This window comes from Canis lupus, chromosome 13, assembly GCF_048164855.1.
Source record: "Canis lupus baileyi chromosome 13, mCanLup2.hap1, whole genome shotgun sequence".
NCBI classification, from domain to species: Eukaryota; Metazoa; Chordata; class Mammalia; order Carnivora; family Canidae; genus Canis; species Canis lupus.
The window spans coordinates 13,594,207-13,617,639 of record NC_132850.1 but is presented as its reverse complement, the minus strand read 5'-3'; the positions used below and the strand labels follow the sequence as shown (position 1 = coordinate 13,617,639).

Genomic DNA, 23,433 nt, shown 5'->3' with positions numbered 1-23,433 from the left:
CAGCCAGCAAAGATCAAAATCTGTCTGCTTCAAGTCTCCCTCTGTTAGGAGAGGAGGGTGTATTTTGAACAAGAACCAGGTTAAATCACTCATATGGTAAGCGGGCCTGGCCTCCTCGTGCAACTCCTGGCTCCTCTTCTTGTCTCCAGGTGGTGGCTCAAAGCAGGGTGGCTCTGACGGCTTCTGGTCTGCTCTGCTGTGTGCCGCCTCCCTGGCCACCCTGAGCTCCTTCCCATCGCTAGCTCCTGTTCCCCACTGACACCCCCACCCATCACTTACCAAATCGACATGAAGGGGGTTCCCTGGTCTACGCTCTCCCTGGTAGCACCCAGGTTTAGCCCTGCCTCATCTCCCCGGGGTTGTCAGAACAGCCCCCGGTGAGCGTCCTTGCCCACAGTCTCGCCCCCTCCCTGCCCCATCTACCCTTCCCACTGTAGCCAGAGTGGCTTCCCACCACCGTGCGACACTCTTCTCTTGCTCTCCATTGCCTTCACGTCCGAGTTCAGATTCCTCACGCCTGCCACTTCAGTGACACCTCCTGCATTTGCCATCCTCAGCCATTCTGGACCACTTCCTTCCTCCTGCACACCTTTCTGCCTCCCCTCTGTCTGCCAAGTTCTCCTTCCAACGGCCCACCCAACCCAATCTGGCTAATTTCAATTCAGTCTTAGAAACTCAGCTTCGATGTCACTTCCACCGGGAAGGCTTCCCTGACCTCCCAAAGTTGTGTCTGAGTCTCCTCCTACCCCCACACGAAGACATTTTTGTCCTTAGTATCTTCTCGGCTACATCCGCCGTGCCTAGAACTTCCCTGGCTTATGGCAGACGCTCACGTGTACTTGTTACAGGAAAGTTGCCCATGGCTCTCTGGAATTCCTCCGCTGCGGAACTTACCGTACATATGATAATTGCCACTTTCCTTTTCTGTCTCTCCAAGCAGACCGGAAGCTCTGCAAGTCTGGGACCATGGCTTTTTGTTCAGTATTTTACCCTGGATGCCTAGTATGATTCCTGGCACACACTGACAGTGTGCTTATTTTGATGAATGAGGACTGGGTGTCGAGGAGGCAACCTGGGCCTGGGCCAAGGGAGGGGCATTCTATAAGAAACACACATTTACTTCCAACACAAAAGCATGTGAGGTGCTCAGAGAGCACCTGTGACATCAGAAATCAACCACAGACTAAGTGCAGTTCTCCTCTGAGGGACCTGTGGCTCGCTGTGGGTATGTGGAATCCCACCCCGCACACATGCTCAAATGCTTCTTCCAGGCAATTCCCCCAAGGTCAGGGGAGAGCAAAGCAGGGAGAGCGTGGAATGACACCTACCCTGCATTACAGGAGTTAGCAGGTCCCCAAGAAGTCAAGGCCACATGTCAAGTGTTGGGGGTCGGGGGCGTGTGGACCATAGAGGAGGCCAGGTTCCTCTGTCTCACAGCAGAGCCTACTCCCTTGGCCTTCCTAGGACAAGTGCTTATTAAAGCAGATTTCAAGATGACTGTCCCAGGTGTGGTGACTGGAAGGAGGGGACTCTTGAGATATTATCATGACCTCTCCAGTGCTCTACTGGATCTGAAACATAGATCAAACACCTGGCCTACTTACTGCTCCCCCTTCCACGGGGGGCCATCACTGCCTCCCATACTCAGCAAGGTAACTGGACCTCCCAGAGCCACCAGGCTGCAACTGACTGGGTGGACTAGTCCTGAGTCATTCCTCGACCAGGAAGGATGATTCCTGTATGGAGATGGTAGGAACTCCGTATAACTGACCAAGGGTTGAAAAAGGCTAAAAGGAGCACTTCGACTTCTGGGGAGAGAAAACTTATATATATACAGAGTTAATATCATCCTTTTTCTTTCTCCTTCATCAACTATAATTTTAAGAAAATTAAGTGTTAGGAAAGGAGAAGTGGGTTAATCCAAAAACAAAAGGATAAAGGAAAACAAAAACTGTCACGATCTGTCACGATACTTAGGCAGTGACCTGACATTAAAACAACACCCAGGAAACTAGAATGACTAAACAATCCCTAGAAATTCAAGCAGCTAGAAAGTAACCTCCAATTTCACTAGAAGAAGCATGGGGGCTTTGGGAGAAATTTTATGAGGAAGTTAAGGGGAAAAGCAATTTGGCAAAGGAAGTGCCAAAGCAAAGAGAAAGATGTGCAGAGGATGGGAAGGAAGGCAGGAAAGACAGCGGGGAGGCACGGGGAGAGAAGGAGAGGAGAGGAGGATGGAGAGAAAAGAAAAGCCAGGAGGAAGGGGACATAAGAAGCAGGGAGAGCAGACTCACCCCCTCATGAGGCCGTTGAGGGGAGACAGAGATGGGAGCAGCATAGGACCACAGCAGGGGCAGGGGGGTGCCCTTTAGAAGGGCGAGGACAGGACAATCCAAAGATGCCACCAGCAGAACAGCCTCCATCCTCACCCCAGAGTGTCAGCCCTCACCAAGCCGGAGACCAGAGTCCTGACCTGCCCATTAAATCTTGCCAGACCTGGATACTCTCCGCCGGATGTGGGCTGGCCCAGGCCTGGGGGGACCCGCCAAGGATACAGGCTTCCTCAGTGTAGGGCACAGCCGCCGTGGTGCCCCCGATGATGTAGCTGTAGAAGGAGACCTCGAGGGTATAGCAATAGGAAGTGTGGTCCAGTAGCCCGCCGAGGAAGCGACGCCCGGTTCCTGCTTTCACGGCGTCCCGGTTAAAGGACGTGCTGGACTGGGAAAGACAAAGCCGGGAGCAGAGAGTCAGGGCTGGGCAGCTGCTGGCTATCAGCCTGTGCGAGTCTAACAACACAACTGTGTCTCAGTTTCCTCGTCTGAAAAGTGGGATGGTGATCACATATCACAGGATTATTACGAGGACCGATGAAATAAACAGAATTAAAAGAAAGTATCCAGCAGAGTTCCTTGGATAGTACCTGCCATTTAACAAATACCTGTGGGAATCTGAAAGGGGACAGACGGAGCAAGGAAAAGTAGACAGAGAACAAGAAGCAATTATACTATGATGATAACCAAAATGAGAAAATTTGGGTAGTGCTTTCAACTTGATAACGTTTCCCACATGGCATCTCATTTATGCTTCAAAATAACCCCTTGACGTGGGTGCTGCAGTTTGGGCCCTCTGGGTGAGAAAATGAGGCTCACAGAGATGGAGCAAGCAAGTTTTAGAGCACAGATTAAACCCAGGGCCGAGCGACTCCCGGCACCCCAACATGCCTTCCCGGTGCTCCCCCTCCCCTAGGGGCAGCCCATCTCCTGCCCAACGTCACCAGAGGGTAGGGATCACAGTCGTCAGTCTCCCCCATCGCGGGGGACAGAGGAGGATAGAGCAAGCAGGTCCACGTCTAAGGCCCTCGTTCAAAAAGATGCGAGATTGTTAGGCACCTTGCCTTATGTGGTTTAGCCTGTTTCCTCATCTGTAAAGGGGAGGCGATAAGAACATCTCTATCATGGAATTGTGAGGGTGACTCCTCTGTGGCTAACGGGGCATTCTGTGCTAACCCGTGGAGATCTAAGTAAATAAGAGTTGGGGTTTTTAATAAGAGAATGTATGTTGGGGTGCCTGGGTGGCTCAACTCAGGTCATGATCTTAGGGTCCTGGGATGGGATCCCATGTTGGGATCCCCGCTCAGTGGGGGGTCTGCTTGTCCCTCTGCCTCTACCTCTCCTCCCTCTCATTCTCTTTCTCTCTCTTAAATAAATAAAATCTTTAACAAAGAGAGAGAATATGTATCTTGTTCAGCAGGATATAAGAGGAGAAAGAAAATAGTAAAACAAGGCAGATAATTAGAGACATATTTAAAGGAAGAGAAATTGTGTGTGTGCACACGTGTGTCCCTATGTTGCATATGCACATACGTGTGTGTGTGAATTCTGAGGCAAAGGAAGGGGTCAGAAAATTAGAATGACACATCTGAAAGGACCCTTGAAGTCCATGCAGGACTAAAATCATTTTAGAGTCGGTTACTGAGGGTCAGAGAAGAGGGGACACAGGGACGGGATGAGGACAGGCCTTGAGCTCTTAAGGGGGCTGCAGTAGAGAAACATCGCCAGGCAAGGCCAGAAACAAAGCTCCTTGACCGTGCCCCTCTTGTTTGCCCTGGGAACTCACCTCTGTGAGGGTGTCTGAGGCCTGTCGCCCAGGGAGTGTGGAGCAGGAGGCCACAGGGTGCTCTGAAATGGCAGTGGTTTCAAAAAGTGACCGTCCTGTAGGTCCCTACTGAAACAGGCATACGGCTCTTTCTGTCCCAGACGTGCAAATGGGGAGCTGCCTGCTTTGATTCTACTGCCCGATGCTGAGTTGCTTTGCTGTAGATACTGAACGTCTCTGGGCTGCAGGTGTCTCTTGGGTACAGAGAGGAGACTGGGCCATTTCCTTCCCTGGTGAGGCCTTTGAAATGTCTAGGACTCAAAATGCATCTAACCTCATGGAGAAACACATCATCCCCACTAATGTCCAGCCCGGGAGGAATGGGCAGGGAAGTTTTCAGCTCATCAACTTCAAAAATTGCTATGACCTTTGTGGGCCTCTCCCCCTCTGGCCACATGGAAATAACAGGCCTCAGAGAGTTAGTATCAAAACAAAGGAAAATGTGCAAAAACTCTCTCCTCTGTCCCGATACCACCTGCCAATTCTCCTGATCTTTTCTCCTTGCCCTTTCCCCAGGATTGCTTTTTGCTGCAAATTATGCTCATGGCCAGGCCACAGCCTCTCCTCAGCGTGTGAGGTGGGCAGTCGCAGCCGGTGTCTGGCCCCTGCTGAGGTGTGTGCGTCGGCAGGCTCCGGCTACCACGACTGCCTCCCCGGAGGCTGTGCACAGGCAGGGCAGAACACGATCGCCCACAAATTCCTGGCAAAGAAATCGGGGCCCAGAAATGGTCAGGGAGGGAGAGCACGGGGGGCACAAGACCCCTGTCCGCAGGTACGGGAGGCTCCTACTAAAAGGGCCGGAGCCGGTGAAAGTAGACCGTGGGCAGGGCCCGGCACGGGTGGATGCTCAGCGAGTCCCTTCTCTTGCTAATGCTGGCGTCGGCTCAACGGAACAAATCCCAGGTCCTCAGAAAGACCCAGGGCTGCCTTTCCAGAGTCTCCCTCCCGGTGGGTGAGGAGCCGCTCGAGGGCCTGGGCACAGCTTGTTGGCCTGGATCTTTCTCACGCACACGGGGCCCGGCCTGGAGCTGGGTTCTCTGAGGGTCGAACCCAACTGAACTGAGTGAGGAGGGAGAGAGGTGAAGTAAAAGGGGGGGGGAGCCAGGGGGTTGCCGAGGGAGAACTCTTGACCTACGTAGGAGAAGTCCTCGGCATTCTGGCAGAGGAGCTTGGGGAAAATGGCCTGCCTCTGGAACCGCTCCTCATCCTCAAAGATGTTGCCGTACATGAAGCCATTCATCATGGTGGAGTGGGCGTGGATGTCGATATAAAACTCCAGGCTTGTTTTCTGTTGAGAGAAAGGATGACAAATGAGAAGTCTGGGGTCACTGAGCTAGAGGACCAGACGCTAAACGAGGTACACACACACACACACACACACACACACACACACACTTCCAAGCTGCACCCCTGTGTCAGCAGATTTAGCACCATTTGCGATGTAATTGGAGAGGCTGAGACTTGTGAAGATCAATTTCTCCTCACTTTTAACACTGCCCCCCCCGGGGGGGCTGAGAACACTCCCTTTAGTGTCCCACTTTGGGGTTCTGAAGAGGTGAGGGTTTTGTTGGGTTCAGTCCTGATGTTGCTTACCCAGAACAGTTCATACATCCGTGACTAAAGGCACCAGCCGACTTCGTTTTCCTGACTAATGAGGTAGCGCAATTGTATTAATATTGGCCCTGCTTATGGTTTGGGCCCCACTGGGCCATTTCTAGCTGAGGAGGTCTGGGGTAGATCATAGCCCTACAACGAGTCTCAGCCTTTTATATTTGACAAATGGGTATTTTAATTTCAACCTCCAAGAGTTATAGTGGGAACCAAACACTATAATAATAATTACTATCATTTACTGCATATTTTAATGCATGCCAAGCACAATTCTGGGAGTTTTAATTCTTTTATTTAACCTCATTTCATATTGCCACACCCGCTCCCCAATAATATCTAAATCGTGCATGGATAAAATAGTACACATTATACCTTATACTCCATAAAAATGATTTTGAGCAGGCTTTCTCTGCTCTTTCCTTACACATATTTAAGGCATTCCCTAGCCTGGTGTGGTATTCTTCGTGAACATTCCCATCTACGAGCTCCCTGACAGTAGGGAGATGTCTGGGAAGGGCCCAGTGGCTGGACATGAAGGGTGCTCAGGAGCTGCACACAGAACCACTGAACAAATGACCCCAGAGAGACTGCCCAGACAACACCATAGATTAGCAAGAATTGGGGAAATATTTTGGCCTATACATCTTCAATGTCCCTGGAATCTGACCTTCTCTTCCTATATATCAGCCCAACGTATACCCAATAATCCTTTTCGAGAGTTACAGAGGCTCAAATGCGAAAGAGACTTGTCCAACCTGGCATAACTGAGTCTGAAACCCAGGTCTCCTGACCCCCGGCACAGTTAACTTCTCACTCTCAACGGGCCAGCTCTAGAACACTCAGGGGCAAGACCTGGCCACCTCTCCATCCCCTTTCTAGCATGCATTCCTGGGAAAGAAAGAAAGCCTGTGCTTAGAAGGATTCTTCCTCCTTCGGACACTTTTAAACAAAGTTAAAACCAAATGAAAACTGTGTTGCTTCTAGAATGTGAGCCTGATGACTGTCATTTCATTTGCCTCCAAGTTGGAGTGAAAAATTACGTCTTGCCGAGCTCCCAACTCTCTGGGTAGCGTAAGCTGTCTTTGGAGAGACACAAGATGCACTGCTCTGTGTGATATTAAACTCATCATTTTCAGCTTTGGAGGTGGAATACACAATGATTCAACAGGAGCCCTATAAAAGTCATCTTCGCAATTTTATTTTCTTCAATTGTCTGTCTTTTCCTCTGAGCTTTTGATGAGCTGCGGAGGAGAGGAGGAGGCGGAGAGATGACTTCAGAAATGTGTAAGGAAGAGCTGCAGTTTCTGTCTCTGGATGCCGGAGCTGGAGGGGCATGGAAGCCAGTGCTCTGACCTCGCCAGGGTCAGCCCCGTGCGGGGAGGCCGCTTGCTTAGGGTCAGCCAGTGCGTTAGCGAAGGAATAAGAATTAGAACCCGGTTCTTCTGATAACATTCTGGAGTGGCTTCGGCTGCCCTATCCTGACACCTGGCACCTAATGTGATTTCACTTTAAATAAGCAGCAAATTATATTGACTGACTTACATGGTTTCAAAAGTCAAAAAAGATAGGAAAGTGTTTATAGGAAGAAACCTCCCTATCACCCCTGTGCCTCTCTAGGCACCAGTTTCACTCCTCAGAAGCAATTCCTGGCATCATGTTCTCCTGCATCCTTCCAGAGACACTTTATGCAGAAACAAATATCTGTCCCACGCCCAACCTTGCCATCCCCAGGACACACAAATGGGGGCACACTGAACACACTATTTGGATCTGCTTTTTATCTCTTAGCAGGTCTTGGAGGTAATTTTTTCTCAGTACATAAACAGTCACTTCATTCTTTTTAACAACCATATATACACTGTTCAGCCAGTCTCCTCCTGACAGATATTTCAGAGATTTCCAACCTTTTCCCGTTACCAACGATGTCTTAGTGATTGACTCTGAATATATGCTATTTCACACGTATATAATTACATGCAGGATAAATTTCTGGAAGTAGAATTTCTGGGTCCCCTGTGCATTTGCAGTCCTGATCAATACTGACAGACTGACCTCTTCAGAAGGACCAATTTACATTTCTAGCAAAATATTGCAATGTCTCTTTTTGCAATTACCTTGACAACATGGGTGGAATGAAACTCCTTGATATTTGCCAGTTTGGTGGGTGGGTGAAAAAGGATATCTAAGATTAGTTTTTTGTTTTGTTTTGTTTTGTTTTTTGTTTTTAAGTAGAGCCAAATTGGAGCCCAATGCAGGGCTTGAACTCATGACCCTGAGATCAAGACCTGAGCTGAGATTAAGAGTCAGATGCTTAACTGACTGAGCCACTCAGACACCCCTAAGATTAGTTTTTATCTGAATTTTTCTTAGTACAATTCTCTTTATTACTTGGTTAGGTTTAGGCTTTTCATATGAATTTGATTTCTATGAATTATCTGTTAATTTCATCTACCCATTTTGAAAGCTAGATTGTTGGCCTTCATGTGTAGTACAAAAACATTTTGCTCAGTTTATCATTGCTTTCTGACTTTACTTCTACTAGCACTTTTTTCCATGCAGAAATTTTTAAATGATAATTTTTTACACAGATTTATCAGTCTTTCCTTTTGTGGTTTTGGGGTTGAATTCTTTCATTGTTTCTTCTATTACTTTTATTGTTTCACTATTTAATATTTAAATATTCCATTTCAATTTTAATTTATGTGGATGTAGGCTGTGAGGTAGGGATTGCACTTTACTGTCCCACAGTACTTACGAGATTGTGCATCTTTTCTCCACTGACTTGAAAAGTCAACTTTACCATACTATTTTTGGACTTTTATCCTGTTCTAATCATTTATCTATTCATGTGTCAGTACCACACAGTTTTAATTAAGTTTATAATGTAACTTGTTTCATTTTATATTTTTAAGTGTAGTTAACATCTGTCACCATGCAACTCTATTACAATCCCATTGACTATATTCCCTATGCCATACCTTTCCTCCTCATGACCTGTTCATTCCATAACTGGAAGCCACTCCCCTTCACTCATTTTGTTCATCCCAAACAACCAGTTTGTTCTCTATATTTATGGGTCTGTTTCTGTTTTTTTGTTTGCTTCTTTTGTTTTGATTTTTAGATTCCACATGTAAAGGGAAATCATATGGTATTTGTCTCTATCTGACTTATTCCACTTAACATAATGCCCTCTAGGTCCATTCACATTATCACAAATACCAAGATTTCATTCCTTTTTATGGCTGGGTAATATTCCATATATATATTTATATAAAATAAAATGTATATATATGTGTATACACACACACACATATTTATATCATTCTTTATCCATTCATTTATTGACGGACACTTGGGCTGTTTCCATATGTTGGCTATCATAAATAACACTGCAATAAACATAGGGGTGCATGTATCTTTTCAAATTAATGTTTTATAATGCATTTTAATATTTGAATGGCTATTATCACCTCATTATGCCTCCTTCTCTAAATTTTCCTGTATTTTCTTGCATATTTTTCTATATTATCTTTATAATTAGCTTGTTTAATTTTCTTTCTCCCCTAAACTCTGTCGAAATTCTCAATAATATAACCATACCAGACTTTTGTATTACTAGAGGAAGAATTGACTCTTAAGACTTAGAGCCTTCCCTCTCTCTCTCTCTCTCTCTCTCTGTGACTATCATAAATAAATAAAAAAAATTAAAAAAAAAAAAAAGAAGACTTAGAGCCTTCCAATCCAAGGATATGTTTTGACTTTCCATTTAGTCAAATTTTCTCCTGGATACAGGAGGAAATTTTTTAAGTTTTTGGTTTTGTTTTCATATAGACCACGAATATTTCTTTTTTCTTTTTTTTTTTAAGATTTTATTTATTTATTCACAATAGTCATAGAGAGAGAGAGAGGCAGAGATACAGGCAGAGGGAGAAGCAGGCTTCATGCCAGGAGCCTGACGTGGGACTCGATCCTGGGACTCCAGGATCGCACCCTGGGCCAAAGGCAGGCACCAAACCGCTAAGCCACCCAGGGATCCCGACCACAAATATTTCTTTTTGATGCCAAGGTAGTTTACATTTTTACTTGTTGCTGTACATGTGATGCTTTCTTCCATTAACTCTTCTAACTAATGGTTCCTAAATACAAAGGCTCTTGTTCTCTTTCTTATTTATTTTTGTAGTGATCTCTACACCCAGTATGGGGTTCAAACTCACAACCCTGAGATCAAGAGTTGCATGTCCCTTCACTTGAACTGGCCAGGCACCTCAAAGGCTCCTGTTCTTTTTTTTTTTTTTTTTTTAAATATTTTATTTATTATTTATTTATTTAAGTCACAGACAGAGAGAGAGAGAGGCAGAGACACAGGCAGAGAGAGAAGCAGGCTCCATGCACCAGGAGCCCGATGTGGGATTCGATCCCGGGTCTCCAGGATCGCGCCCTGGGCCAAAGGCAGGCGCCAAACCGCTGCGCCACCCAGGGATCCCAAGGCTCCTGTTCTTGACATACTAAATTTGTACCCAATACTTCACTAATTCTATTATTCTTTATAATAACTCATCATTTTATTTTCTTGGATTTTCATTTGCTTATTCAACAAATAATCTGAGTGTGAGACAGTGCCTAGGCATTGGGTGTGCACCAGGGAGTGTGCTGGGTGCTAGGGATACAGCAGTGAACACAACAGAAAGTTCCTGAGCTTGGAGAGTTTATATTCTATGAGGAGAGAAAGGGAATAAACAAATCAATTACTAAATATCCAAGATATCAGGAGGCATTAGTGCCATGGAGACAGATAAAATAAAGAAATGGAATAGAAAGTAATAGAGGGTTCTTGAAAACCAGCAGCATGAATGGAGCAGGAGAGTTAGTCTTGAGACTATCAGTTGGAAGAGTCTTCCAGGTAGAAGGAGAAGTAAATGTTAACAGCAACATACACTTGGCATGTTTTAGGAACAGCAAGGAGGTCAGGATGCCTGGAAAGAAGGAGGGAAGAAAGGGGTTTGTAAAATTATTATCTGTACATAGTACTTCTATCTCCTCCCTGTCCCCTTCCTAGTTTTTATGCTAATTTATTTTTCTTGTCTACATTGGGTAGTACTTCCAAAAGAATGTTAAAGATTAGTTTCTTTCTTTCTTTCTTTCTTTCTTTCTTTCTTTCTTTCTTTCTTTCTTTCTTTCTTCTTTCTTTCTTTCTTTCTTCTTTCTTTCTTTCTTTCTTTCTTTCTTTCTTTCTTTCTTTCTTTCTTTCTTTCTTTCTTTCCTTCCTTCCTTCCTTCCTTCCTTCCTTCCTTCCTTCCTTCCTTCTTTCTTTTTAATTTTTTTATTCATGAGAGGCACAGAATGAGAGAGAGAGAGAGAGGAACAGACACAGGCTGAGGGAGAAGCAGGCTCCATGCAGGGAGCCCGACATGGGACTCGATTCCAGGTCTCCAGGATCACAACCTGGGCTGAAGGCAGTGCTAAACCTCTGAGCCACCCGGGCTGCCCAAGGATTATTTTCTAAGACTGTTTCCCACTCTGAGGTTCTAGGTGCTGGAGCTGAGTAAAAAAAAGTCTAGGATATTTATCTGAATAGGGTCTAAGTTCTTTATCTTCATCACATCATTTTTTCATCAGGCCGTGCACTTTGCTGGAAATACTGAAGACCACAAATACTAATTCTAAGATCATCCTTATTATGTTTTGTACCTAATCTGGCTTTGTGAACTTGTGTGGGCCCAGTTAGAAGGCAGGAGCAGGGGTTCTAACTCTGGTTCTAATGTTAACACAATGTGTGAACCTGGAAGAGTGGCAACTCATTACTGTACCTCTTTTCCTTAATTTAAAAGTGGTTGCTGGATGAGATAAAGGAGCTATGATTTCTTCTCATCCTCAGTTAAAATAAATCCCTCATTCTTCCTCAAGCAGCTCCTTGCTTGGGTCTTGGTATCAGTACTTGTTGCTCTACACCTAATCTGGCTGATAAGTATGTCTGTACGTGTTTAAGTGCTTTTGGGACAGGGACAATATCTGATCCAAGTCCCATCCCCTTTACTTGTTCAACTACAATAACTTCTTACCCAGTTTCTTTGCTGCTCCAGAGTAATCTTTTTAAATGCAAACAAATCACGTCATGTCCCTAGTTAAAACTGTTTTATATTTCTCTACTGCTCACAGGATAGAGTCAAAACCCCCTCACATATTTTGAAAGGCCCTGGGCAATCCAGTCCCTGCCCTATCTAGTTCTCAGCTCTTGTCTGACTGCTATGCTCATGACTTCAGTCTCCACATTGACACACAATAAATATCTCCTCTGTTTGAAGTACATTTTATGAGACTAACTTTGATGCAAGCTTCAAATGTAAGGCAGAAGTTGAGTGGATGCTCACCAGTCTCAGTGCTTTTTCCTGGACCGTGGAAGACATCACCCAGTCTCCTCTGCTATCTGGCTAGGATCACGTGGGATGTCAGCAGTGGTGACACGTGCCACTTCCAGACCTGACTGTAACACTCATACACAATCACCCACATTCTCTCTTGCTTTTGTGCATGAAAGCCACGTATAAAAACAACAGTATCATAAGGAGAAAGAAGCCAATATCCCTGAAACCCTGGGAGGAAAATGACCAGGAAAGCCTCTTGACCTGTTTCAGACTGCGATGAATCCTTTACTGTACTAAGTCACCGAAATTTGGGGATTGTTATAGCAGCTAATATTATTCATCTGACTAGTATACAATCTCAATTCAAATAGCCTATCTTATTCCTCAGGATGAGGTAACAGCCTTTGTGCTCTCACAAGTCAAGGTACGGGTCTCTATCTCATGGCACTCACCACATGGCATATAAATGCTTTGTTTATCCCTACATCCCGTTAAAATGTGAGTTCTTTCAGGGCAGGGACCATACATTGTTGTTTTTTTAAATCCATAGGGCCAGAGCAAGACTGGTGTGTGGTAGGTTATCATTCAAGGTTTGGCAGAGGAATGAACAGAAAATAAAATGATGGAAGAATGAGTGAATTATAAGAACAAATACAGGCATTTAAAGTTTTCCCCAGCAGTCAAATGAGGTACCTCTCTGTGGCCATGTCAGAGTAAGGACTGTGTGGCTGACGCAGGGCCCTTAATTACAATTTAGGACTGAGCTTAGAGGGGAAAGAAAGCATCTCTGTTCTTTCCTTCCAAACTTAAGAACCTTAATTAAAACCAAGTGATGAAGGGCTGTCCCCTTGCCAGCAGCCAACAGCTCATCCTGCTATCAGGGGCCTAAAGAGTAAATTAAAATCAGTGCCAATAAAATTAAAACTACCTTAGGGCATATTTGCGACATAATTTAGTGTGGAGTTTGCTTCTTCCTAGACACCAGGGAGGAAATGGTTGTTTTTTTTTCCCCCCTACATTGAGCCGCTTCCCTGCTTCACCTCAGATCTGCACTCAGTGCTGGGATGTGGTGCTGACTCGATCCCATTTGGAGTGATCTTCTGGGGTGATCATATATTCAATCCAGTGAAAGAAGGGAAATCCAACCCAGGAAGGTCAGGAGGGCTTAGCTCAGACAGCAGCAGAGGAAAGCAGTAGAGCCAGGACCCATGTCCCTGCAGTTACAGGACCATGCCCTGCATCCTACTGTGGTCTCAGGGCTTCCAGTCTAGCCAGGCAATCCCCCTGGCCTTAGGATTGTGAGACCTAGGTGGTTTCCTCCATCTCCCAGCTGATAGGTCTGGGGGCCCATCCTAGTGGGCACTGAGGCTGGGGGGCTGGGCTGGAGGAACAAGGAGCATTAGAGAACTTCCAGACAGCTTCCCTCTGAGATGTACCCTGGGAAGCTATGACCCCATGGGCCTCAGGCGAAAACACCCCAAATCTAATATTTTTATTATCAACTAAAATGTGTCCCTGTTTTTTTCTTTCAAGTTAAAGTAGAAAAGAAATCAGTACAATAAATATAAAGCTAAAGGAAAAATAAAAAGTTGAAGTAGATGTTTATGGAAGTCAGGGCACATGTCCTAAGGCAGGAAGAATAATTTTTCAAAAAAAAACAAAAAAAAAAAACAAGAACTCTTTCTTTAAAATCAACTGAGCAAATGAAACAAAACAATGTCGTCAAAGTCTTTTGTTGTGCATGATCTAGACATCTGAAGGGGCACAATTAAGGCTTCTCCACTCACGTATACCCTGGAGATGGCTGAACAGAACTTCTGGTCACAGAGAAAGGATGTGATGAATCAATGGGGACAAAGAGAGGAACAACCACATAGGAAACCCAGATAGCTAGCCTCGGTTGAGGGGAGGAGCTATGGACACGTTTTCTTCTGCCTTCCTCCATTTTATGCTCCAGCCTTATCTGCAACTTCTAGACCCCCTGCAGCTCCCCCAGCACACATGCTCTCCTGCTCTGTGCTTCTTGCCTGCCATTCCTGTGGGTGGGAATGCCTATCTCCCCGTCCTTCCCCTGCTGGTAACAGCTTGCTCATCTTTCACTGCTAGGCCCAATGGGCCCCCTTGTCCAAGATGCCTTCCTTGACTCTCTTAGGAGCAACAGCTCTCTTTTCTGGACTACCCTAGACTTTTAAAATATCCTCTTTTAAAGTAGTTGTCATCCAGTTTATTCATTCATTCATTTGACAAATATTTGGCAGTGACACGCAGGTCTCTGGAGCCCCCTCGGGGAATGTAGGCATCATTAGCACAGAGGCATCTCAGGAGCCCTCTAAAGCGGAGAGTTTGGGTAGAGGAGGACATGAAGGAGACTGGAGTGGCAGGGAGGAGGAGGAGGAAACATGGACAGTGTGGTTTCATGAAAACTAGAGCAAAAAAGAAAAAGAAAGAAAGGTTTTAAGAAGGAAGGAGTAGTGTGTGAAGCCAGTAAGGTCTAGGACCATGTCTGGTTCACCTCGTATCCCTGGGGTATATCCTAGGGCCCAGCACACAGTAGGGGACATTTGCTGAGTGACTACATGAATCATAAATGAATGAAGCAGGTATCTGGCTTCAGGAAGGGGCAGAGGAGGGATCCCTGGGTGGCGCAGCAATTTGGCGCCTGCCTTTGGCCCAGGGCGCGATCCTGGAGACCCGGGATCGAATCCCACGTTGGGCTCCTGGTGCATGGAGCCTGCTTCTCCCTCTGCCTGTGTCTCTGCCTCTCTCTCTCACTGTGTGCCTATCATAAATTTAAAAAAAAAATTAAAAAAAAAAAAAAGGGGCAGAGGAAAGGGTGTGGTGCTAGGAGTTTCAGGGCTTAGACTCTAACTCAAGGTGCCATGGAAGCAAGATAGTAATAACTGCACAGTGCTTACCCCCAGGCACCCTTTAGTCCTCCCACAATCCTCTCAGTTAGAAACATCATTTACAGATGAGGAAACCGACCTAGAGAGAGGTTCAAGTGACTTGCAAAGGAGCCTCCACACTACATAGTGGTAACGGGGCAGGACTCAAGCTGCCGGGCTCTACAGTTCGTGCTCTTAACCATGACTTCATCAAAAGCGACGGACCTTTACTGAGTGCTTCCTATGTGTGGTCTTGTAATAATTCTAGTGACCATCTACGAGTTAAGCACTGTTATAATCAAAGGAGGAAAATTAAGCAAAAAGCTTGCGAGCGGCAAGGTTGAGATGCAAACCCAAGTCTTTCTGACCTAGGGCTAAACTCTTCATCTCTAAGCTATTCTGAACCACCCAGCCTTGGGATCTGTGATCTCTTTGCCTCAGCAGAGTAAACTTTGGGACACAGGAAATTTGTAACAGTCACGTGTAGGTGTAGGGAAAAAGCAACGAGACGAGAGTAAAAACATTTTCCTGCTTCCAATTTGTCTGCAGTCCACTCGATGTAGAAGTGAAAAGTAAGATCTTTTTGTAAATAAAGGCATTTCTGTATCTCCTCCTTCTAATGACCCAGGAGGAGCTGGGTCTGGCCTGGTGGGAGGGAGCCTTCCCTGCTTCTATCATCCTTCACCTCTGGCCTATGGAAGGGAGAGAGACCAAAGGCTCAGCATGGGAGGGCTGCGCTCACAACAGACTTTCCCAGGGCAAAAGGAGAACCCCTGATCTGTCTCCTGCTCCCCATATCAGGGACCGGTGTTGACCATGACAATGATGATGATGACGGAAGGGTACTCATGGAGTAAGGTGGTTCTGGATTCACTAGGCTTGGCTTCAGGTGTCAGCTTAGCCATGGGTGAACTTTCTACGGATGTTACCCTCTGTCTCTGAGCCTCTCATCCCTAAAAAGTAGGGATAATAATCTCAACCTCACAGGATTGTCATGAAGTATCTGGCTTTGTGCTTAGCAAAATGTCTGGCAGTTTATATACTTCTAATTCATTTTTTTTTCCAATCACACAGTGATGCTACATGGAGGTGCTGTGCTTGGCACCATGGGTTTGGACCTCCTCGTGCTCAAAAGCTTGCAAGGAAGATGGACATTTTAAAATTAACTGCGTGTGCAACAGACTTGAGGAGAAGTATAGGGTCCATAGGAGCACAGAGCTCAGGGGGCTTGGAGACCCCGCTTACACAAATGCACATTTCATCCCTGTTCAATAGACGTCTACCGACAATAACCATTGTCTTTCACATTTGCAGAGTTTATAAGCCATTCTCATACCAGTTAGCTCATGTGGTTCTCTCAACAATCCACTGAAGTAAACGGGAGCTTAGTTTCTCAGAAAAATCTCAGAGACTGGCTTCTCAAGATCTCATAGTGGGAAAGGACCTCAGCTGGATTCTAACTTAACATCTCACTACCTCCAAAGCCTCCGCTTGCTCCTCCCCTCTTGGGGGTCACCCCAGGTGCTCAATCCTGCACCAAAAGTGGATACAGATACAAGTGGAAAAGCCAAACCTCCCTGCAGAAAGCCCCAGTCTGAGCAGAAAGACAAACTAAGAAGAGGACGGAGATATAATATGTAAGCTTGTGAGAGCCAAGGGACATTTTAATTTCATAATTAAAAGTTAATGTTGCTTCATTATAAATCAAAGACTGATGAAACTAGGGCACCCCCAGGAACATGTTAGGAACTCAATAAATATGTGTGGCCTGAATGCTTGGAGACATCTCCTGGAGGAGGTTGTTAGCTGATCCAGAGAGAGAGAAAAATATATGTCTAACCACTGAGCTGGGGGTTTGGTAAGTCCTCAGTAAATCTTAGTTCTTTTCTTCCCAGGAAACTCATCTTGGCTCTCCTACTAACCTGCTCTGTGACCCTGGAGAAGTTTCTCTCCTTCTCTTCAATTTCCCCATTTAGAGAATGGATTTGGTGACTTTTCGTGGCCCGTGACGCCCCAAGAGTCATATCTTTCAATCATCTCATCTTTCCGCTTTGCACTGTTGCTTTTTTTTTTTTTTTCTCCTTCCTTTGGCCTCTGAGGACTGATTCTGCCGGAGTTTCCCACCTTATTGCCTCCAAGACCTGTACCTGGTCCTTTTCCCTGGTATGGCCCTATGGTGAGAGCCTACGCTAAGACGGCAGTCAACCATTTCCCCATTGGGCAAGGTTGGCATCACTGTTTTTCAAAGAAGTGTTCAGGGGTGCCAACATTCATGCTGCAATGCTGTATGGTATGCTGGAGAAAAATAAGGTGGTTGCTAAGCCGCTTTATTCAGTGTAGGTGACTGGGGATGGGGACAGGGGAGGAGAGAGGTGCAGACAGAGATCCCGTAGCTGTTCCTCTGTCCCTTTTCCTCCTTCCTTCTCCCTATCTCTCATCTTGCTCCTCTCTCTTCATTCCTTCTCTTCTCTGTTCCCCTCTTCCCACCTCTCTCTTTCTATAGCGTGGTGGGGGAAGACAGCCAAGGGAACAAGCAAGTGCACATCAGCCATCCAGGTGCTCTGAGAGATGTATGTGGAGACTGGGGGAAGATACAGCTGAAGGAACCAGCAATTTATTGGGTAGTCAGGAAAGGCTTCAGAGAGGAGGTGGCTACTGAGAAAGGTATTGAAAGACAAGAAGGTGTTCACCAAGTGGATGATAAGGAAAGGAGCCCCCAGTGGAAAGAAAGACATTTTAGACAAAGGGAGCTATGTGAGAAAAACCCACAGGCCCCCAAACCACCTGGCCCATGAAGGGACCAAAAAGGTGTTTGGCATGATTGAAGAGTATTACCGGGGAGCGGGGCAGTGTGTGACAAAGGGAGCTGAGGAGGCTTCCATGGACCCATCATGGAAGGCTTGTCAACCACTAAGGACTTTTCATATAAAGTAGAAAATATAGAGAAGTATTTTATGAAAGTATAACATGATTATGTTCGTATTGTATTTTTGAAAGATTTTTTTTGGAGGCTCTGATGAGGAAAAATTAGAGGTTATTAGACTCAAAGGCATGTGGAACAGTTAGGACATTTTTGTTATAGTTGAAGTGGGAACTGATTGAAAAATGATAAGGTTCTCAGTTAGAGCAGGGGTAGGGAGGGAGAGAGGAAGGAAGGGCACACATTTGAAACCTATTATAAAATAAGACTGATGGTGCTGCATACGGGGCCTAAATTCAGACGGATTCTCAGGTTTCTGGCTTGCATGGCTGGCTGGAAGGGGGGGGGGGCATTCCCTGAGATTGGTCCTGCCATCATCTTCTCAGTGTGAGTTGGATGCCTGCCTCCTAGGTACTGGTCCCTAGTTAGAGGATGATGCTCTCAGAGGGCCCATGGTCTTGGGTTATGACAGTTTGATATGAACAGGTTGATTTTTCCATAGGCATGGCTATTTAAGTGAAAGCAACATATTTCTCCATGTAATCTATGCATTTCCTATAAAAATGGAGCTCCTTGTTAAGCTAAAGATAAGCATTGTGCATTTTTATAGGATATAAAATAAGAGCCAGTGTTTTTTTTTAAAAAATGAAACCCCTAGGGATCCCTGGGTGGCGCAGCGGTTTGGCGCCTGCCTTTGGCCCAGGGCGTGATCCTGGAGACCCGGGATCAAATCCCACATCAGGCTCCCGGTGCATGGAGCCTGCTTCTCCCTCTGCCTGTGTCTCTGCCTCTCTCTCTCTCTCTCTCTCTGTGACTATCATAAATAAATAAAAATTAAAAAAAAAAAAATGAAACCCCTAAAAACCCATAATCAAACACCTGGGTGCCCTAAATGGGATGAGGGCAAGGATGTTCTCAAGCAGTATCTTTGCTACAGGTTTTCACTGCCTCCGAACAGAAAATTTTGATGGTTATGAGCCACATCACTTGGCCAGAAAGCAGCAAGGAGGAAGGGGGCAGTTTGAGAGTCAAGCAAGGGTTGGACAGGGAGGTGTGGGGGACAAACCAGGCTTTATCTCTTGTTGGAAAGCAAATCCCAGAACAGGGCAGGCTCCTTCACTACAATCACATCCACATCCACATCCACATGAAAAGCCTTTATTTATTTATTTTTTTAAAAATATTTAACTTATTTATTCATTAGAGACACAGAGAGAGAGGGAGGCAGAGACACAGGCAGAGGGAGAAGTAGGCTCCATGCAGGGAGCCCGATGCGGGACTCGATCCCGGGACTCCAGGATCACGCCCTGGGCTGAAGGCAGATGCTCAACTGCTGAACCACCCAGGCGTCCCATAAAAAGCCTTTATTAAAATCTCACAGAATTAGTTTGTGGCTACTCTGTTCTTGAGTGGTCTGAAGTTTTCTGGGTGGATCCCTTCCTTTGACACATAAAATACTATATGAGCTACACAACTTATTCACAGTCATTGTCTCATTCCCACCACACCCATTTCACAGATAAATACACTGCTCAAGATTACACTGAGGAAGTAACAGAGCCAAGGACAGAACCTACATCTTTAATCCACAGTACAAGTTATTCTTCTCTATCGTTCTGCCTTGATCCTCTAATTTAGCTTCTGAGGGGAGCCCAGAAGGTGAATTAACACAAAGCATGGAAGGTATCTCGGTATAGGAGTATTGGATCCTCGATGACCTGCCTCTGTCTTCAACCTCGTTTCCTGCTGTCTGCTAACAGGCATGCAATGCTTTCACCATGCCAAACTGAGAGCTTCTAGACCATGCTACGCTCTTCCGTGCCTTCCAAGGTTCACTCATGCTGTTCCCTCAGCCAAGAAGGCCTTGCCCTAGCTGGCCATTCTCCAGGGTCTAGTATAAGCTTCCCTTCCTCTGTAAAGACTTCCTAAGCCCATGTGAATATGCTTGACAACACCCTCTTCCACGTGTCGTTCACTCAGCCCAATGTTTTTACTATCCTCACCTCACGGTCTCATTAGTATTGTGATGTGTGTCTATTTGGTCCACTGGACCAAGTGTCAGTTGAGATCTGTAATCTTTATACCTCCCACCCCTAGCACAGTGCCTGGCTAGGCACATAGTAGGTGCTAAGGAAATCCTTCCTGAATGAGTAAATGGATGAGTTAACGGGTGGAGAAGAAAACATTCCTGAGCAGGGCCCATCCCCATCCTTGATTTTCTGGGAGCATTGCTGTTGTGGAACATGGAGAGAGAAGGTCAGACATTAAAGGGATATAATGAGTAAAAAATTCTTCCCTGTTCTCTCTGGTTCCTTCTCTTTTTATTTTTCTTCTTGCTCTTGGAACAAAAATAAAGAGTACATCATAAGCAAAGCTGTATTTTCTGTTTATTGCCACCAGGTTAATAACAGTAATGGTGCGGGAAGAAAATGAGGTGTTATGTAAAATCCTGCATTGCAGATTTTGCTGCTGATGTAAAGAACTCAATAAAGTGTAACACTTTAATCATAGAGATAAAAATCACACGGCAGCTTCCCACAGGCTCCTGGAGCCTAAGACAAAATGGTTGTGGGGAAATGAGAGATGAGAGAAGAATATTATCAGGCATCAGAAAAATTATGTTTGGGCTTTTGTGTGTGTGGTTTTTTCCTTCGTCTCTAAGAAATGGAATAAGATTTTTCTATCTTCTTTTAAGACATCTTGTATGAATTTCTGTATTCTCTGGAGGCCATGCTCAGATTTCTGGGGGAAGATTTGCTCATTCTTTGTAAAAATTGATTTGTTTAGGGAGAACTGAATTCCTGCCTTTTAGGTGATTCGGTGGCCTTTCAGAAAACAGAGGCTGTCTCTAAAAACGAAAGCAGGATTGGGATGGAGTCAAGAAGGTTGGCGATAGTAAAATCTCTATTTTTATGATGGTCTTGTAATGCAGAGAAAGATCACAGCAGTAGATGGACGCTCTTGTTAAGAATTCAGCCAACCTTCCGAAAATTACCTTCTTGCTTCTGTGCCTTAGTTTTATCCTTCTTCAAACAAGGACCTTCACTAGATGGAAAGAACATTCTAAAGGTTGTTCTAGCTCTGACACTTAACTGTGAGGCTCTGGGCAAAGAGGCCAGTGGCTTGGCTTTTGACACTGGCTGTTGTGGTTCTGAACTACTGCGTCACCACCCAGCTGACCCGTTTCCTCTCTATCACCCCCTTCCCTCCCTTGACACCCAGCTCTGCTCTCGACCCTGCAGCCAGAGTGATCAATTTGCAATAAGAGAAAACTATACGTACACCCTGGAGCGAGACTAGGGTAAATGCCAGCAGGAAGACCAAAGGGCAGCAGCATGTTTAAAGAGGTTACTGAAAAGCAAGGTAGCCAGTGTACCTGGAGCAGAATTAGCAGAGCAATGCCAAGCGAGAGTGCAGGGCCAGGTGGGGTGGGTCTCAGAGCCACTGCAAGGGCTTCCCTGTCCCCAGATGAGGCAGTGGGAGTGCAGCTGATGTTCGCAGACAGGAGACATTGCTATAAGGCAGCATGAGCATAGGTCATGAAAAGAGAAGAGTTTTGGAACTAAAGATCTAGGCTCAAACCCTGTGTGACAGGCTGTGTGACATTGGAGGAGTCACTTCATTTCTCCAAGTCTCTGTTTCCTTGTCAGCAAACAGGAGGTTATGATAAGATCATTCCTCTTACAGGGTTGATGAGGGTTCGGTGGGTTAGTGTGTGTCCAGGTGCCTGAAACGTGGTAGGCGCTCAGGGATTTCTTTTCATTCCATAATAATTATTTCAGGTGACACCACAAACAATATTCTAGGGCTGCACTGTCTAATACAGTAGTCACATGTGGGTGCCTTGGACTTTTTTTTTTTTAAAGATTTGTTTATTTATTTATTTATGATAGACATAGAGAGAGAGAGAGAGGCAGAGACACAGGCAGAGGGAGAAGCAGGCTCCATGCACCGGAGCCCGACGTGGGATTCAATCCCGGGTCTCCAGGATCGCGCCCTGGGCCAAAGGCAGGCGCTAAACCGCTGCACCACCCGGGGATCCCCTGCCTTGGACTTTAGAACATAGATCCATACACGACTATACTTGGACAAACACATATGATTCCATACACACAAACACATATACACAGACAAAACTACAAAAACTGAGTGTTCAGGTTAGCGACAATATGTTTCATTACTGAGGAAAAATAAATCTGACCCTTGACTCTGAGCCAATTCAGTGAGCGTTCAAAAAATCAGGTCCTGTGCTAAACACACTGGACGTTATATCACTACGTCCTTACAAGGACCCTCTTAGGAGATATTATCCTCAGCTTGTTGATTCGGACACTGAGGCCCAGAGTGACTGAGTAACTTGACTGTAGTCACAGAGCCTATAAGCAGCAGGACAGGACTTGCTTCCTGAGAGACAATACTGCTTCTTAAAGGATATTTCAGAGACAAAGGGCTTGCAGGGCAAAGTCACCACGCAGTCTTTACAGTCTTTGTTAAAGATGAGGATGTTGGGAACTGCCTGGGGAGTATTTGGGGATGAGTCACAGAAACTGTACAATTCAATAAAATCAGTTCCTCAAGGCTTTCAGCCTAGCTCTCTTGACGTATGGAATGTGGCAGTGTCCCATCTACAAGGGACCAGCTCAAATCTTCAGGAAAGTTCTGAAAGCCAAATGAATGGGTAAAGAAGACATTGTCCAAGCCATCTAGAACAGGGGTCTCTTTGTAGTTCACTTTCCTCTCTTACTTTATGGTCAACCACTGCATGGTGAAAGGTGTCCAGGGTAGGCGAGGGGGTCGCTGTGAGAGCCAATGTGATTGAGCAGTTCTGACTTGGTGACTTATCTGTGAAAAGAGATGTAAGCACAACTAGAGAGCCAGAGAGAGAGATGGATGGATGGATGGATGGATGGATGGATGGATGGTCGGGTGGACAGACAGGCCACTAGACAGGCACCAAGCTAGAAACATGAAACAGCAGCTTCTATTTTAGCTTTTTGTGTGCTTCTACTACACTCAGGTCCTCTAGAAGGATGGTATTGTTTCTGATTTATTGTAAACTCCCCCTCTTACCAGATAGACAGCCAGGCGCCCAGCCTAGACTAGATACTTGATGAATGTTGCTTTAAAACAACAACAACAACAAAAACAAACAAACAAAAAAACCCACCCCACCAACACAGAATGTAACGCCTGAGAGGGAAATCACTAGACGACAATAATCCTTCACATTTGTACAGTAGTTTATGGTATATAAAAAGATTTCACATGCAATATCAGCCTTAATTCCCAGTCCAACTTTTTGAGGCTGGCATTATGATCCTCATTTTATTGATGAGGGACCTCTGTCCCAGCGTGGTGAGTTGTCTTGCTTAGGGTTATACGGGGAAGCGGAGGGCCCAAAGGGACAGGCAGGTTGGAGAGAGGCAGAGACTGATAACGAGATATAGGCAGAGACAAGACAGAGGAGACCAAGGCATGGGTCTGTGACGGAGAGAAGTGG

The 23,433-nt window shown here is 45.6% G+C and overlaps 1 protein-coding gene across 14 annotated transcripts in view; it reads right to left on the bottom strand.

The window, feature by feature from the left end:
• Positions 1-23,433, bottom strand: part of LOC140602551 (BEN domain-containing protein 5) — a 1,370,322-nt gene that overhangs the window by 52,554 nt on the left and 1,294,335 nt on the right. For 9 of the 14 annotated variants that reach the window (XM_072772197.1, XM_072772199.1, XM_072772193.1 and 6 more), the window contains 2 exons: positions 5,291-5,443; positions 2,474-2,718 (listed from right to left, as the gene is read on the bottom strand). In XM_072772197.1, the coding sequence (XP_072628298.1) occupies positions 2,474-2,718; positions 5,291-5,443 (398 nt within the window). The remainder of the gene's footprint in view (positions 1-2,473; positions 2,719-5,290; positions 5,444-23,433) is intronic. The other 5 variants (XM_072772202.1, XM_072772194.1, XM_072772192.1 and 2 more) reach the window with 2 other exon arrangements.